The sequence below is a fragment of the Cetorhinus maximus genome, chromosome 19 (genome assembly GCF_964194155.1).
Source record: "Cetorhinus maximus chromosome 19, sCetMax3.hap1.1, whole genome shotgun sequence".
NCBI lineage: Eukaryota > Metazoa > Chordata > Chondrichthyes > Lamniformes > Cetorhinidae > Cetorhinus > Cetorhinus maximus.
In genome coordinates this window covers 70,302,081-70,320,522 of record NC_135897.1, presented here as the reverse complement: position 1 = coordinate 70,320,522, position 18,442 = coordinate 70,302,081, and the positions used below count along the sequence as shown (strand labels likewise).

Genomic DNA, 18,442 nt, shown 5'->3' with positions numbered 1-18,442 from the left:
TTGTAGGTCACAACTTGCACTGATAGAACAAAGTCAGCAAATGTCATCTGTCTATATCTGTCATTTACCTGCTGGTTGTTACAGAACTAGACTCAATATGCCCTTCAGAATCAACTTCTGGGAGCTTCCTTTCCAGTAGCCTCTTTTCAGTCAATGCCTTTGTATTACAGGCTGTCTTTGCCTGAAGGGATTCAGTGCTCTCTCCTCTTTGGTCATCCTCTATATGAATTAAAGGGACTTCCCTCGGGCAGTGGGACAACTTCTTTTTCTTCACAGTTGCCCAATCATGTGATGTGAAACACTTTTTCTCAATCACTATTTTCGTTTTCTCCAATTTGTGCCGAACGGATGCCTCGCAGTTTTGATTTTTTGTTCCAGAGTCAGGGGCTGCAGTTTCAATGGAATCCTGCTGGTTGCTGATGGGTAACGTCCCACACCTAACAGTGTCTGAAACCACCCCAGTGGCATTTTGGTCAAGGTGTGGTTCGGCTCCACTTGGTAGCTGCTCGGCACTCTGACCAGCAGTGTCACCACAGATGATTTTATTCTTTCTCATTAGGGCCTCAATGGAATTTGACCAAGTCTCACTTATTAGCATATCAGTGATATGGTCAGTTCTACACTTCCGATACAAACAAGAGTCTGTTAGAGATTTATAGAGATTAGTGGACAACGCTGTGTCACCCATGTGTATATCTAAAGTGTTCCTGCGATCATTTTGAGCAAAGCCGTCGAAGGAATTTGCTTTCACAGGAGGAGTTACTGTTAATCTTTCCTCTGATGCTCGTCTATCTGGCATTGAAGACTGCCTGAAACACATGACTGTTCGTCCAGCGGGCACCAGCAATTCCCTGTTGGTTTTATTTTCTTTACTTTCTTTATCAAGCTCCTGGAGCATGTATCTGTAGAACTCCTCCGTTATGCTCTCTGTACTGGATTGCTTTGAAAGACAGGATGTACTTATACTGAGATGCCCATTTTTTCTGCACACCTGCTGGAGTGCTGCATTTAAAATATTGCTGGCATGCTTACCGGCGTAGTAATCCAGCAGCAAATCAAATCCCCACCCTTCATTCTCCATCTGATTCACCATAAAGTTCGAAAATTCATCAGTGATACTCTCACAACTTGACTGCTTGGAGATGGAACTGGCCCTGCTTATTGGCTGGCCAAGTTTAGTCATGGCACCCAGGGCAGCCCATGAATTGCTGGAATCTGTGTCCTCTTCCGGAATGCTTTCATAACTGGATGCCTTTCCCCTGCTCCACCTTTCACACAGCAGCCGATTTCTAGTCAGCCCCTGTCCTTGCTTCACAGAGTCCATCATGGCCAGTTCAGCTGAGTTCACTATTTTTGCTGCCACCTCATTGGCAAAGTTGCTTATTGGCTCTAAGGCATCGTCAAAGTTCAATGATTCATCAACCACTCTATTCATTAGCTTTTCCTTTAGTTCAGGTTGTTCTTGAGTTTTTCTTTTAATCTCACTAAGTCTGGGTGGCTTAAGTCTCTTTCCAACTGGAGTGATGCTTTGGGATTCTTTGCTCCTCATGACTACCCTGGATGAGGATGACTGTGGAACCATGAATTTTTCAGGGTCTCCGAGTCTTCTTTTCCATGGACAGAACCATGGCTGCTTAGCATTTGTATTTTCAAGACAAATGGCTGCCATCTCTGTTGCCATGGAAACAACGGTTTTGGATATCTGGTCAGCAAACCCATTTATTGAAAGGTTTGTATCTGTTGACTGCATAACATAGAATGAAGATTTAAGTGGACTTAAGGCATTTTGTGCATTTATCATAAGGAAGTTCTGTTCTTTCTCTGGCTGAGATTTGGTTCTCTGCAATTCTCTGCTTTCTGTAGGCGTGTTAGTAAAACCACATGTCTGTGCTGGCATGACACCACCATATCCAGTATCTGTCTCATGAAGGCCAATGGAGAAACATGAACTTGCATCTTTGCCACACACTTTCTGCTGATGCTGTGGGGTAACATAATTTATAATGGCAGCACTGTCAATCCTCGATCCCAGTTGGTCCGTCAAATTGTATGTGTTGTTTGAACAGTCACTACCTCGTCTATTGCAAAGCCACACTGAGTTCAGGTTAACCTGCTGTGAAATGTCTAGTCCCTCAAATCTGTTTCTATTTGAGATTGTGGGGTCCATCAGGCTCTCTTGAATAGAGAGAACATTGTTTGGCTGCCCAAAGTCTTCGGAACTGTCGTTGCTATTATAATTCTGCGTAACTCCACCCTTCTGCTTGATAGTGTTTTCCAAATCCTTCCAGTTGTCTGTTTCATCTTGAAAGACCATGGAAAGATCATTATGCCTTACAATGTCCTTGATTTTCCTACAAGTGGAGTATATTATGCTGAAGAGAGACTTATTTGCACTTTCAATAAATATGCTAGTTGGATTCACATCTGAATGGTTTTCTTTTTCCTGATGTGCTATTCCTACGTTTCCATTTGCTTCTTGGAAAGAATGCTTTAGAATTAAATTTGAAACATTCTGGGCAAAATCATCCCTTGACAATTCCTCCCACTGAGAGATTTTTGGACTTGTCACTGTTTCAATTAATTTTCTGTCCACGGATTCCATAAGTTCACCAACGCTTTTGTAATGGTCTGGTTTTGTAAGAACAGTGGCTGCTTCTTTGAGCAGTACCTCAGCAATGTTACAGGCAAATGTTTCCACACAGCTGCCAACATTCACGCTGCACCGCAGGGTAATTGCAGCAGAGGTCTCGGCTGCAGATAGGAGACCGCTTGAAGTAGCAGAGAAACCAATGTCTGGTTCGTCATTTAACCCTGCAATTCCTACGGCACTGGCCACCTGGGTCACGCCATAGAGTGCTGAAGAGAATGAGAAGTTCATTTCATGACGTTCAGGATCATTTAATAATGTTTCGTCTTCATAGTTTCGATTGCAAGATAAATTATCTGATTCACATAAGGCTTGGTCTAACTGCAGACTTTCAGCAACATGAGGGCTTGAAATAGTTCCTACAATACTGGCTGCACAGACTAGTGCAACCTCCACAGAACTAGGAGGCAATCCACTTGACTCAGAGCTCCTATGGTCACTCACATGTTCCTGAACACGGGTTGAAGGTTCATTCAAAGGTTCTAAGTCCAGGTATGAAGCCATTGTTGGACTGAATGGCTCGTGCCATTCTGGAGCATTCTCACAGTTGTCTGGACTTTGTACAATAACAATTTTGGGAAGAACATTCCATGGGCAAGAAGGGTTTGTTGTATCTGTTTTCATTTTGCTGGGTGAAAGAGCATCACGGTTTTCTGCAGAGATGCTAACAGCAGCCTCTGTGGTAAAAGTAGGTTCTGACTGGGACAGTCTAATGAAGGCATCTTGCAAAACAGATTCTGCTAAGTTTGAAGCGTATTCACCCTCCACATTCTGATTCTCCTCCAGAGATGAAGAAACACTTAGTTTATCCTCAGTGTCATGTGTATCTATGAACTCTGCTAGAGGGTTGCTGTGAAGGTGCTTACCAACGCATTCCATTGCACAAGAGCTATGCTCTTCCTCCACTCCATGTTTTGCTAAGACAGTGCTTTGAAACGATTGGCAGATAAGGGTTTCTTTTTGAGCTTTTTCATCTGGATTGTGCCTTCCATTATCTCCTTCTCCAGAAATATGGTTGCTTTCACAGCAAAGTGTCTGCACAGTGTTTTCAGAGGTCTCCTCACCTGCGGGCCAGGACACTGAAGTATCCTCGGGATTGCATGTCCTTTGAAGAAATAAATTTTCTTTGTTTTGTCGCATCTGCAAGAGACCCGTAGTCTCTCCTTTTGGCTTTTTAGCATCCCTTGATGGGTCTGGACGACTAATTCTCAGAGGATCTAGAGGAAACAAATTAAAATTTGAGTTCACAATATCTCTTGGATTTATATATCATTCTTTGCCCCTTGATAGGCATTTTAATAGAGATATAAATGGAAATCTGTGCAAATGGAGCAATTTATAAACTAACAAATAATTGATGCTTGTGTTTACACAATTTTCTCTTTCTTGCTTATCTGAGCCCTTAAAAGTCAGCTACCAATATTCAATTTGCCACATTGAAAATGGCCTCCAACAATCCTTCAATATTTGGCCACGTTTCATTGGTTTAGTGGTAAAGTGAGGTACCCTGCCCCTTTATGAGAATGCAAGTGTACTGATCATGTGACAGCACTGACGAATCACTGTACAGCACAGGCAACTGGGAATTGGAAAGAGCATCTGTACTTCAACTTGTAAAATAGGTGACAGTTGGCAATCGGAGCAGAAAAAGCAGTGCTGCAGTTTAAAATAAAAAAAAACCCTACGCAGACCGACAATATTCCCGGATTGAAAAGGAGGGCTCAGGTATTGTGTTCGGTGTGCAGAAGTTTAATCAATATCTCCACAGTCGCCATTTCCATATTATAACTGACCACAAGCCCCGACTGGGGTAATTTGCGGAAGATAACGTGATACCACCTATCACAGCGGCTCGCATCCAGAGATGGGCACAAATATTAGCGGTCTACGAATAGACTTCTATTCACCGTTCGGGAACTCAAATCGCACATGCTGACGCACTAAGCCGCCTTCCCCTGCCAGCTAATAACGAGGAGGCCCTAATTCCCCAGGAACTGGTCTTAGTGCTAAACTTTCTGGATTCCTTCCATGTTCAGACTAGATAGATCCGTGAGTGGACAAGCCAGGACCTATTATTGTCTAACGTCCAGGAGCAGGTCTTGAATGGTTAGTCAGGTGGATCTAAATGAGAGGAGATGATTCTGATCACAAATATGAACTCTACAGCCAGGGCAGCAAATTACTCTAGGGAGCAAGGGTTATCATGCTTCCCAAGGCCGTTATTAGCAGAGCTACATAGCATTCACCTGGGCATTAGCAGAATGAAGATGCTCGCACACAACTATTTGTGGTGGCCAGGCATGGACTTGGATATAGAAACCCAGGACAAAAGCTGTCCTCAATGCCAGCAGGTGCAATAGCTCCTCCCCTTAGCTCCATTGCACCCATGGGAATGGCTGGTGTGGCCATGGGTGTGCCTCCATTTCGCTTACGTGGGACCCTCCTGGGACACAATGTTCGTTTTACTGGTTGACTCCCACTCCAATTGGATGGATGTCTATGAAGTCCGGTCGCCCACGTTGGCTGCCGCCATTGGCCGTTTGCGGCAGAGTTTTGCAGTGCACGGGTTGCTGGAGGTCCTCATGTCCGACAACAGGACCACTTTTACCAGCGGGGAGTTCCACAGGTTCACAACCTGTATATACCCATATTAAAACCTCACTCTACCACACAGCATCGAACGGCATTGAGCTGGCAGTCCAAACCTTTAAATCCAGGAACAAAAAGATGGAAGGGGATTCCATCGGCACGAGATTGTCCTGGTTCTTGTTCGCATACCGGACCGCGCCACACACGACGACCGGCATTGCCCCTGCAGAATTACGAATGAAAAGACGTCTCCGCACCTGCCTGACCCTTATTCGGCCAAATTTAGAGGGAGGGTGGAGAAAAGCCAAAAGGCGCAGAAGACCAGGCACAATGGTCACGGTCGCGAAAGAACTTTCACGGTGGGAGATGCAGTCCTCGCGAAGAACTTTGGAGATGGGCCCAATTGGCTATGAGGCGAGGTGAGTGCAGTAACTTGTCCCCTCTCCTATAATGTATTGGTAAATGGCCTAATAATTAGATGACACGTGAATCATCTCTGCAAAAGAACACTAGTCCCACAAGAATAAATGCAGTCTTCATCTACGTTTGAGTTTGTGCCGCATGTAGAGGACAGGTCACATGATTTGGAAGCGCCGGTGAGGGCTGTGGGACCTGGGGGGGGGTGGTCAGGGAGACAAACCCGCCAATTTCCACTGAGGAACCTAATTGACAACTGTGACCTGAAAAGCTGGTCTTGGAAAAACCAGCCGAGGTTGTTGAACTGAGACGCTCAACACGCCCGAGAAAGCCTCCTGACAGACTTGACCTGCAAATAGTTATTGCGTAAATAGTTAATGTGTATTAAGCCTGTTAGCTGTACTTTTAAGTAAAGGGGGAGGGATGTGGCAAAGTGAGGTACCCTACCCCTTTAATAGAATGCAAGTGTACTGATCATGTGACAGCACTGACGAATCACTGTACAGCACAGGCAACTGGGAACTGTAAGCCTAGACCTCGAGGTTTTTGAGTGAGCACTTATGATCTGGTGCTCTGCCCTATGTCTCAATAAACCATCACTGTTTATTCTTACATCAGTCTCTCCCCAATAATTGATTGCAAGCAGCAATTGAGGAGAATATAGGAAGGTCTGCAGTTCGAGTTCAGTTGGCCAATGAACTAATTTACTCAAGACATAAAAGTTTTAGTGGGCACATGGTACATGCTCACAGATGAAAAAGGCATTAAAGTCCTATCCACATCATAGTGGCTCCTCACTAGTTGCGGCGAGTATGATGGTTACCTTTATCATGTGCTGGTGCATAATAACAGTGGGTGAGAAGACAGCGAACAAGAATTTTAGCGATTTTGGTCTTGCGACTACTACTTTCCTGCCAAAAGATGGGCTGGTAGAGAAACCAAAATCACTTTGCCATTTTGTAGTGATTTGGCAGAGTATTTTCTCGGAGCTGCTTTCACTCCACCAACATTATTTCACCGAAAGCATGGACAATTCCTGGGGCTGGATTTAACGCTTCCCCACTGGTGGATTTCAAGGCCAGTGGGTGCCCTGTTCGCCATCTACCCACCCGCTCTGTCCCACTGCAATTACACCAGTGGCAGGGGCAGGGTGTCTGCCCGCCAGTGGGCCAACTGATGTCCTTAAATCCTGTCGCCATTGTGATTTAATGAGCGGTGGGAGAGGCTCATGCCAAGTGGCCAGCTCGGCAGGTATCCCTACATAGGCTAGTGGTGGGCAGGGTAAGTCCCTTCTTATTAGGCTCCCTGGGCCCATCAGAGGGCCCAGCCAAGGAGTAATCCCTCCAGTTTCCTCTCCCCTCAAAGTTAACCCTAACCCCTCAGCCAGGTTACACTCCCATTCCACCCCCGTTCTATTGGCTCCAGCCTCCCACCCCCCACTCCCCAGCACCCCTTTCCCTGTTACCCCATCCCACCCACCCTTACCTTTCTCCAGGGATCCAGAGATGATCCCCCATGAAGGTCCCAGTGGCGCTGTCAGGACAGGAGAGTTGCTGGCTTCTGATTGGCCAATAGCTCTCTAAGATGGGACTTCCTGCTCCCGAGAGGCAGAGGTCCCGCCTCCAGTCTATAATTGCTAATCGGTTGTTAAATAGCTGCGGGGCAAGTTTTGCCACTGGCTCACCCCAGACCCCAGCTTTTTAGCCAGGGTTTGGGTGGGGAGTTCTGGCAGTCCATTAAATCCAGCCCTTGATGTGTTTTACTGTTGTTATCAGTCTATGCTGCAACGTAGCTCATTAATTCCAACATAATGACCAAGAACCTGCCAAAGCCTAAATTTTAATGGGGCATTTTGACATATTAAAATTTTGGCTTGCACTCTGTGCTATACTTGTCTCTATTTAGCCTGAAGTCCATTCGAAATGTTGACCAACCTCACTTTGCATGAGGGACATTCTGAATCAGCCCAAGTCCTAAGGCTGCCAGCCTGCGATTATTTGTTGCATTTGGGGGGTTGGGCTGGGATGATGGAGGGTGGGTGGGTGGGGGAGGCAAGAGGAAGAGAGAGAATCTGGCTTCCCCAACCATTGACAAGATTTTCAGACTTGTAAAACACTGTTTATTAATAAAAAGTACAGGAATTCTTCATTGTAACAATAAGTTAACAATAAACGTACTGTGATGAACTCCAGATACTTACCTTAATTTCAAATCGAAGTCAGAGATGAGGAGTTCGGAGTGCAGGAACTGCAATTCCCAGAGGGACTCGGGCATTCTGCACATGTGCCGGCTGGAAAATGGCCGCATATGCGCAATTTGTTGATTCCACCATCTTCAGGCTGGGAACTGACCCTGTGCACATAAGTAGAAGAAATAAAAAAGAAGAAAAGTGAAACAACATGAAACTGCAGGTCAGGTGACCTGAAGCGGAGCACCACTGCAGAGAAGGTGCCCCAGAGAGCAAGACATGGGGATGGGGACGAGGAGAGGCCCCAAACCAAGAAGACAGACCCCAAACAAGGTAGCGGGACAGAAACAGATCCCAGAAGACAGTCCTAGGTAAAGGACAAGGACAGAGATCAGAAATAAATCCCGGTAAACAAAGTTGAGAGAAAAGAGTAGAGTAATTGACTCCAAATTAAAGAGCGAGAGCTGCGGGGAGTAAACTTGGAGCAAAGTGGGCTGGAGAAAAGCCCTGATAATACAAGAGAGCAGCCGAAGTTTGGTAACTCCATGTTGCAGGCCATTAGGCCAAAGGTACCCCCCTGGAGCAGCGATGTTCTGCTTCGCATGGCCGATGATCTGAAATTTTGCTTAGAAGGTGAAGATTGAGTGTACGTGACGATCCAGGGGAAAGGAATCTCGGAAGGTGAGATTGAAACCCTGGAGGTGGATTCTTGTCGAAGCTGTCCGAGTGGGAGTGACGTTTGAGCGAGAATTCCAAGGCAAGTTCTTCAAACGTGGAGATTGGAAACTGTTGCGAGAAAGACAGAGGCCAGGATTTTCCAGCCATGTCATGATGAGACCTGCCTTGGGGGATGCAGTGGGCCAGCCAAAAGTCCATTGACTTTCGGTGGGACCAAACGATCCTGGCAGCGGACAGGGCCGGAAAATCCCGCCCAGAGTTTCAGTGAGACCAGCTGGCTCACTGTGTGGCAAGCTTCGGGGTGGGTAGTTGGGAAATCCATAGAGTCTGCTTTGGCTGCATCTGTCAGTTACTTTGAAGTGTGGTGAGTCTGATCACAGTTCGCTTGTTAATTCACATGCAACATGCACTGAGCATGAGTGTTAGAGTATAAGATGGATGTGGTAATTTGTTTTATCTTTCCGAATTTGTACGTGTCTGGAAAGATATAGAGGGAAGGCATAGTGAATATTTGAATCTTTTTCTTGTGTTTGTATTGAGATCTTTCCAACCTTTTTGTGTGGTGTAATATTGTTCATTTTTCTTGTTTAATAAATGTTTTTTTCTGTGTGTTAAAAGTTCATTAGCAGACTCCTGTGAATTCGTTCAGTAACTTACCTCCGCAGTTTCTAAATAAAAGTTAGGATCTATCATGCCTGGTTTCACTCTGAGATCTTAACCAATATTAACATCAGCTGGGATAGCAACAGTAGACAAAGAGTTTTGGGTCAGAATGTCCATGGATCCACTCCTATTTACTTACACTGAAATGCAGCTGCACATTTCTCGCTTGACCTTCCGATTCAGGCCAGGTGAGATAAGTGCAGCACAGTGGGTTCCTGAGGCCTTCACTCAAGTGCAGGAGAGTCAGGGGGAAAGGAGGCCATGTCCCCTTTTTTACGGCATGGGCTGCCGTAAAGTAGATAACTTTAAATGTCCCAGCACCTTTGAGAAGCCAGGAAGCAGGTAAGTGGGTAGGAAGGGGGAGATAGGGGTAGGATGGTCAGTGGGGTCAGGTAGGTGGGGTCATGGTAGGTGGGGTCAGGTCGGGTAGTCAGCAGGGGTATTGGTCGGGTGGTCAGTTGTGAGGTAGTTGGTTAGGTAAGGGGTAGTCAGAGTGTCGGGAGGGTAGTCGGAGTGATGGGTGTAGTGGGGGGGCGTTGGGAGAGTAGTCAGTGGAGTGAGGGATAGTTGAGGGGGTCCTGTGGGGCGGGTGGGGGTAAGTGGGTGGGGTCAGAGGGCCAAGTGGGTGGGGGGCAGGGGGTGTAGTCTAGGAGTCCAATAGGTGTCAGGGGTGGGTCAGTACTAGAGTTATCCCCAGCAGTTAGGATAGCTTTTCCTAGGTAACTATTCCTGTAAGATAATTGGAACCATCCAAATTTGTTTCCAGTGCAGGGTAATTGCCCAATGGAAGTTTGACCTTCCAGGGCAATTGCCGTGCAATCTCAACATGGGGACTTTCAGGAGGTTTTGGGGGGGTGGTGTCCACAGCACATCTTTGGATCTTTGGGGTATTTCCCAGGATGTCCCGGGGATCAGAAATTATGGGCCACTTTGCTCTTTGCCCATATACCAGTTTTACCTTTACATATCTGTTTGACCTTTTTCAGTTCCAATTGTAGTTTTATCAAGGATCAAGTTCAAGTGAGCAGCAGCAAACTTTATGTTAACATGATAAATATTGAGTTTAAGAAAGACCTACCACTTAAGACATTGCTAGCTTCAACCTCCTCATCATCTAAGTGTTCAGAGGCCGTGAGAAAGTCCTCCTCAATGGATGATGCAGAACAATTGGTGTCATCCCCTGACTTGGTGGTGCTACGAAGATGTATTTTCTTTCCTTTAACATAGTCCAAGCCAATCATGCATTTGTTTATGTCATAAATGACACAGGCCATATCATTCTTCCTGCACCTTCTGGCTGATTGAACTAAACAGACGTCTGGTGGTCTAGCCGACTGTGGGGGAGGAGGGAAGCATTCATCTTCCAAATGATTGGAATGAAGACCCTAAAAACAGATTTTTATAAATTACAAACATTAGATAGCTTTGAGTGTACTTACAGAAAGGACGGTTCTTTGAAAACCAACCAGTCAGTTTAAGCTAAGGCAAGTTAAAAGCTGCATTATTTTACTAAGATTGGCTGGGAATTTTTGGCAGGGTTACTGGTGTATTTTGAGTTTGCTAGTGTAGTCCAGGGGTATTTTTATGCGTTTGCTAGATTAAGTCATAGAAATTTTCATGGCTGATACCACCACTTGTTATTTCTTCCAATGAACTAGAAGCACAGCAATGCTGCAGGGAAACTGGCTAGGAACCAGATTATGCTGGATTCAAGTCTATCAGGCTGTGAATCTGAAAGGTGTCTGTTTGTGGTGGGACATCTGTGTTCTGCAAACATGCCCTCTGACATAAGAGGGAGCACTGCAGGCAGGAGGGAATTCCTATAATGGGGAATTTTGTAGGCCCTAGCCACAATACACTGAACACTCTGGCACAAAGATGAACTACCATACTGGCATACGCAATGTATGTTGGGACCTAGGCCTGGACCCCTAATTTAAAGTGCTGCTCAGCCCCTTGATTGGAAGAAATAACGAGTGGTGTTATCAACTGTGATTAAGCTATGCTCCTTCCCCCCAAAGCCTGGCGTGTGATCAATGTGTGCTAATACTGGCACAGATGGCTACTGACTGCAATTTAATGAGATTACCCAGCCCCGGCTCCAGAAATTCTGTTGGAGTCTATTTTGTGGGTTATCTCCTGACCTAATCTATACAGGGAAGGTTTCCCTCCACTCATGAGTGACTTAGGTCTCACTCAGATAGGTTTCTTCAAAACTACTTTATTTACACTATTTACATAAGATACAAGGTAGCTACATCTCTCTTGTATGCAGGCTATTCTATCTTCTCTACAGAGTTTCTAGCACATGACTGCTGATGTCACTATAACATCATGATATACATCATTATTTCATCACCATGACTATTAACCCATTATGCGGCAGAGTCAACAGAGCCTGTTCTACCACATTCTACTGATAAAGCAATATCAGTATAGCCTCATTTATTATTAGCCTCATTTTCCTCATTTATACTATGTTGGATGTCTATGCCATCTCTTAGCATTTATCGAAAATGCTAAATACAATTTTAGTGCCCTCTTTCTGAAATGAAGCACCATGAAACTGACATCTGTATTTCATGTTTTAATGATATTTTAAAAAATCCTTAAATTGTAAAGTTTATTCTCTTAAAGCCATAATTTTAGAATGTACATGTTACAACTCATTTACATTAAATATTGATATTGATATAGCAGGGGAAAATGTGTCCCTATTTGCCCATTTTAGAGGTTTGATTTCATTACTTTAAATGAATAGTTCACAACCAGTACAATAAAGTAAAAAGCGTTTACAGCAGTTTCTGATGATGCACAATTCAAAATTAAAAATGTGTGCCAACTAATTAAAACCATAATGATCCATCACAAATTATTATGCAAATGTGGTTTATCTAATTAAAACATAAAGCTCTCAGGACATTTGGGTAGAAAGGAATTTCAAGAGATGGTACTGTGAATAACATTCCCTCAACAGGTTCACTGTGTAGCAGCTTATTTACTATACTTAGCAAAGCAGCATGTTCTATTGCAATAGTGTCATTTATTTGAAGGAATGTTGGTGAAAGTGTGCTGTTGATATGAGTGCCAACAAGTGAACCCTCAGGGTCAATACCATCCGAGTGAATCTTCAGAGTAGACTGATAAGTGGGAATTATTAAACTGTTTTAGTACAAACTTGTTAGTAATCATTATTAATGACTTTGACCTCTCATGTAATAATCTCCATTTCTTCTTCCTCCTACCTCCAACTATTTACTTTGAGAGAAACTTTCCAAATATTTGTTTCTCATTCAGTGAAAACTAACTGTAGTTTTTCAGTCTAAAGAAAGTTCACAATCGGGAATTGACATTGTCGCATCACAGAATCAACCAGGTTAACCATCGAGGTGTTTTCCAATGAAAATCATAAGCTTCATACCTGGGAATCATCTGAATTGTCCTGGCAGCTTCCTGGAGAAATTAATCCACTCACAAGAATGAGTTCATTATCTTTCATTTGGCAAACGTTCAAAGAATCGATGAGGTATGGGAGATCAGGAGACACAGTAACTAATTTCTAAATAGAGAAAAACACAAACAAACAAGAGGCTCATAATATTTTTTTAACACATCACCCATCTTTTCAACTGTACTTTTGACCTCAGTGAGTGTCTCTACACCTTGGGACATTTTGCTACATAAAAAGGCATTACATAGTTACGAGCTATTGTTGTCAAAAACAGAAGTAGGTACCGTCACTGATTTACTTTCTCCCTAAGACTCAGGGGTACGGAGGCTAACTGTAGGGCTTAATTACTACCCTAGCCAAGACTGGCTAACTTAAAACATCAAGGGATGAAACTATAACCTTACAGTCCATCATAGCTCTGTGCCATGTTTGCGACATTAGCAATCAGCTACACAGCATATTTTGATCATCAAAATAAAAGTCAGTGTTAGGAATAGTTTTCTATTTTTTACTCCAGTGCCAAGGTTGAGTATTTGTAGGTAAAGTGACTAATTCATTCACCCCTTCCCCTTTACTCTTGGCCAAAGAACAATGTTAGAGTAATTCAGAGGGCCACTGTACCCAACCTTCCCGAGTCTAAATTGTGCCAAGAGGATATCCAAGGAGCACTTAAAATGCAACAGGTGAATATGGTAAAAATACGAGACACATCTTTCTCCATTCACCATCTCCAAGTTCATCATCTGCAGCTGTGTTCATGTACTGAAGCTTTGGTTGGTGGTGACCTTAGAATTGCTCAGATCACATTGCATTTCTGTTGCTGTTTTCTACATTCACAAATCAATAGTTAGGTGAACCTATGCAATGTAGTGCAATGATATATGAAATTGTTGTTAATTGATGATATTATATAGGGGTTCCTTCCAATCCCTGTTAATTATTATTTGACGAAGTAGCAGAGAGGGGACATATTTTCATATTCAGCATCTTGCTGAGACTCCCTGCAATAGTAATGCTTAACCCTTTCACTGAAGGATAGGTCAGGATGACATTGGCCTGGAATTATCTGTTTCACTGAATTTTCCGAAACTATACAGGATTTAATGAATGAAGTGGATTTAATTCTGGAATAATGCTTGCAGAGTAAAAATGTAGTCAATAGCAAGTTGACAAAGTGAATAGTCAGGTCTTAGTCCTGCCTCTCTCTTATATAATGGAGGGGGATTGACACTGTTCTCTGCAGCAAAGATTAAGAGTCCAGACGGCTGTGCTGCCTCCACAGTGCCAGGGTTCAGGATATCTGCTCAGGGCTGGACAGGAACTTACAGTGGAAGGGGAGGATCCAGTAGTCATGGTCCTTGTAGGTGCCACTGACGTAGGCAGGACAAGGAATGAGGTTTTGCATAGTCAGTATGAGGAGCTAGGCATCAAATTAAGCAGAACCTCAAAGGTAATAATCTCTGGATTATTACCTGAGCCACAAGCAAATTGACAAAGGGCAAATAAGATTAGAGAGATGAATGCATGGCTCAAAGATTTGTGCGGGAGAAGTGGGTTCCGGTTCATGGGGTGCTGGCACCAGTATTGGGGAAAGTGTCATCTGTACCACTGGGATGGTCTATGCCTGAACTATGCTGGGACCAGTGTTCTAGCAAGCCACATACCAAGGGAAGTAGAGGGTTTTAAGCTAACTAGTGGGGGCAAGGGATCAAATTTGGGAAGATGTGGTATATCAAAGAGTAAAGGCAAGGCAAGAGAGAAAGGTATTAATATGGGAAATGATAAACAAACCATGACAGGAAGGGACAAAATACAAATCGAAGGGTAAATAAGCAGCTAAAGATAGAGGATGAAAAAAAAATAAAAAGACGAGATTTAAGGCTCTGTGTCTGAATGCAAGTAGCTTGAAACAAAACAGATGGACTGATAGTACAAATAGAGATAAATAAGTACAATCTGATAGAAACTACAGAGACATGGCTGCAGGATAACAGATTGAGACCTGAATATTGAAGGGTATGTGACATTTAAGAAGGGTAGAAAGCTAGAAAAAGGTGGAGAGGTGGCTCTATTAATTAAAGATGATATTAGCACAATAGAGAGAGATGACCTAAGTTCAGGAAACCAGGATAGTGGTTTGGGTAGAGATGAGGAAATTATCATATTATGACTGTATTTTACATTCAGTTTGAGAGAGAGAAGAGGGGTCTAAGACTAGTATATTAAACTCAAATAAAGGCAATTATGAGGGTATGAAAGCACAGCTAGCAAAAGTGAATTGACAATTCAGGTTAAGGGATCTGTCAATAGTGAAACAGTGGCAGAAATTTAAGGGGATATTTCAGAATGCACAATAGATACATTCCAACGAGAAAGAAAAATTCCAAGGGGAGGACCCGACATCCATGGTTAACTAAAAAAGTTAAAGACAGTACCAAACTTAAAGAAAAAGCACATAATTGCACAAAGATGGGTGGCAGGTCAGAAGATTGGACAGAACATTAAAAAAAAACCAGCAAAGAATGACTAAAAGATTAATAAGGGGGAAAAAAATTTAAGTACAAGAGAAAGCTAGCTAGAAATAAAGACAGATAGTAAGAGTTTCTATAGGTACTTAAAAAAGAGTTAACAAAGAACATTGGGACCTACCCACCCATCAAGGGCAAAATTCTGCCCATAGAAACAGATAGTAAGAGATTCTATAGATATTTTAAAAAGAAAAGAGCTAACAAGGTGAATGTTGGTCCTGTAGAAAGTGAGTTTGGGGAATTAATAATGGAAAATAAGGAGATGGCAAATGAACTGGTATTTTGCATCAGTCTTCACCACAGAGGTGACAAGTAACATCCCAAAAATAACTGCAAATCAGGAATTCGACGGGAGGGAGGAACTCAAGAAAAAGATCACAATCATCAGAGACCTGGTACTCAGCAAATTGTTAGAGCTGCGGGCTGTCAAGTCCCCAGTGTTTAATAGGCAACTATCCATTTACTGAATTAGGCAGCAGAAGACACTCTGTGAACCATAACTGTTTCATTGTTGAACTATAATTCTATACAAATACCAATGTTCACTCTTCCCTTCTAGATCCTCTCCCTGTCCAGAAGCAAACACAGCCACTGGGGGAAAGCCAGCTCTTAAGTACGGGTTTCAATGAGCATCATCTGCTCTCAATTCACTCTGAAGCTTGTCCTGGTTTACTCTTAAAAGGACCTGCATTTCTAACATTGTCACCCAGGTCCTGACAGACTTCATCCTCGAGTCTTAGAAGAAGCGGCTAGTGAGATAGTTGATGTGTTGGTTTTAATTTTCCAAAATTCACTAGATGCAGGGAAGATTCTGTTAGATTAGCTATTTCCCAATGTAACTCCTTTATTCAAAAAGGGCGGGAGACAGAAAGCAAGAAACTACAGGCTAGTTAGCTTATCAGTCATTGGAAAAATGTTAGAAGCAACTATTAAAGACGTCATAGCAGGGCCCTTAAAAAAAATTCAAGGTAACCAGGCAAAGTCAACCAGGTTTTATGAGTGGGAAATCATGTTTAACCTATTTATTGGAGTTCTTTGAGGAAGTAACATGTGCTGTGGATAAGGAGGAACTGGTGGATGTACTTGTACTTGGATTTCAAGAAGACATTTGATAAGGTGCCATATCAAAGGTTATTGTGGGAAATAAAAGCTCATGGTGCAGGGGGTAACATATTGGCATGGATTGAAGATTGGCTAGCTAACAGGAAACAGAGAGTAGGCATAAATGGATCTTTTTCTGGTTGGCAAGATATAATGAGTGGTGTGCCACAGGGATCGGTGCTGGGGCCTCAACTTTTTACAATTTATATCAATGATTTGGATGAAGGACAGAAGGTATGGTAGCTAAATTTGATGATAATACAAAGATAGGTAGGAAAGTAAGCTGTGAAGAGAACCTTCAGAGGTCACAAAGGGGTATAGATAGGTTAAGTGAGTGGGCAAAGATCTGGCAAATGGATTACAATGTGGGAAAATGTGAAATTGTCCATTTTTGCAGGAAGAATAAAAAAAGAAGCATACTCCCTAAATGGTGAGCGATTGCAAAGCACTGAGGTGTAGAGGGATTTGGGTGTCCTAGCGCATGAATCACAAAAAGTCAGTATGCAGGTACAGCAAGTAATTAGGAAAACCAATAGAATGTTATCATTTATTGTGAGGAGAATTGAATACAAAATGGAAAGGTTATGCTTCAGTTATACAGGGCATTGGTGAGACCACATCTGGAGTACTGCAAACAGTATTGGTCTCCATATTTAAGGAAGGATGTAAATGCTTTGGAAGCAGTTCAGAGAAGGCTTACTAGACTAATACCTGGAATGGGTGGGTTGGCTTATGAGGGAAGATTGGATAGGCTAGGCTTGTATCTGCTGGAGTTTGGAAGAGTAAGAGGTGACTTCATTGAAACTTTTTAAGATCCTGAAGAATCTTGACAGGGTGGATGTGGAAAAGTTGTTTCCTCTTATGGGAGAATCTAGAACAAGGGGGGTCACTGTTTAAAAATAAAGGATTGCCCATTTAGGGCAGAGATGGAGAGAATTTTTTCCTCTCAGAGGATGGTGAGTCTTTGGAACTCTCTTCCTCAAAAGGCAGTGAAAGAGTTCTTGAACATTTTTCAGGCAGAGCTAGAGAGATTCCTGATAAACAAAGGGGTGAAAGGTTATTAGGGGTAGGTGGGAATGTGGAGTTGAGTTTGCAATCAAATCAGCCATGATCTTATTGAATGCTAGAATAAGCTCAAGGGCCTGAGTGACCTACTTATGCTCCTAAACTGTATGTTTGTAATTTCAGGGACTAAGTGGTTAATATGCTCGCCTGAAATTTCTCTCCTCACTGTTTTAATGAGGATGTTTACCTGTTTAATATAGATAGGCCAATGCCCCTTCTAAGATAGAAGAGGAGAAATTCAGCTAAGTATGTTGCACATTCATAAACCCGTATTCCACATTGTAATTTCTGTGCCTAGGTTTTTACAGAAATAATTTAAACCAAGTTCTCTTACCTGTTGGAATTCCTTACTATTGCTCTTTGCATCCACTCCATCAAGATTTACAAAACAGATCTAGAGAAAACAAACAACTGAATTCAGCTCAAGAACATTCATGATCAAAGTTTGACAAGGACTTTCCAGCCATCAGGCCAGCTAATTACAGCAAAGCTTTTTAATCAGAGCTGAGCTGTGAGTGGGTAGAGGATGACAAGTCTGAGCTTACTGCAGCTGTAATGAGATGGCTATGGGGGCGTGGGAGGAAATCGACTGACTAAGTCACCAAAATTGACATTCCGAAAGTGAACTATGTGCACAGTTACAGAAATGATTTGTTTCGCTAATTCAAGCTGTCTGGCGCCTGGACTTGAACTGCCCCTATGGCAAGTGTAGCTCTGTGCTGGGAGCACAAATGCAATATCACCCCTATGTAGACAGAGCAGAAGAGTCTTAGCTTCCAGAAATTATGGCAGGGCTTTGCAATATGCTCTGATCAACTACAGTCATCACACCACCAAAATCATATTTTTTTTCAATATATTATGGTGTTTTACTTGGAGCTGGTGTACTTGGTTACTACTTTCCCCCCCTCCTCTGACATGACATATTTAGTCTGTTCAACTTTGGCAGCTTGCAGGGAAGGACAGGAATGATTCCAAGCATAATATGCATGAACCATGAGAGAGGATTTGAGAAGCTTATGCTCTATAGTCTGGAAACAATTGTCGAATCATGGACTGAAACAATGCAGAAGAGGTCCATGATGTCAGCTCTTTGAACAAGCTATCCAATTTGT

General features: G+C 43.0%; 1 protein-coding gene across 1 annotated transcript in view; it reads right to left on the bottom strand.

Annotated features, from left to right (window-relative positions):
- Nucleotides 1-18,442, bottom strand: part of sphkap (SPHK1 interactor, AKAP domain containing) — a 167,995-nt gene that overhangs the window by 42,948 nt on the left and 106,605 nt on the right. Inside the window, exons 4-7 of the mRNA XM_078564068.1 lie at nucleotides 17,662-17,721; nucleotides 12,604-12,741; nucleotides 10,261-10,567; nucleotides 69-3,864 (exon numbers count right to left, since the gene is read on the bottom strand). Coding sequence (XP_078420194.1) covers nucleotides 69-3,864; nucleotides 10,261-10,567; nucleotides 12,604-12,741; nucleotides 17,662-17,721 — 4,301 coding nt within the window. The remainder of the gene's footprint in view (nucleotides 1-68; nucleotides 3,865-10,260; nucleotides 10,568-12,603; nucleotides 12,742-17,661; nucleotides 17,722-18,442) is intronic.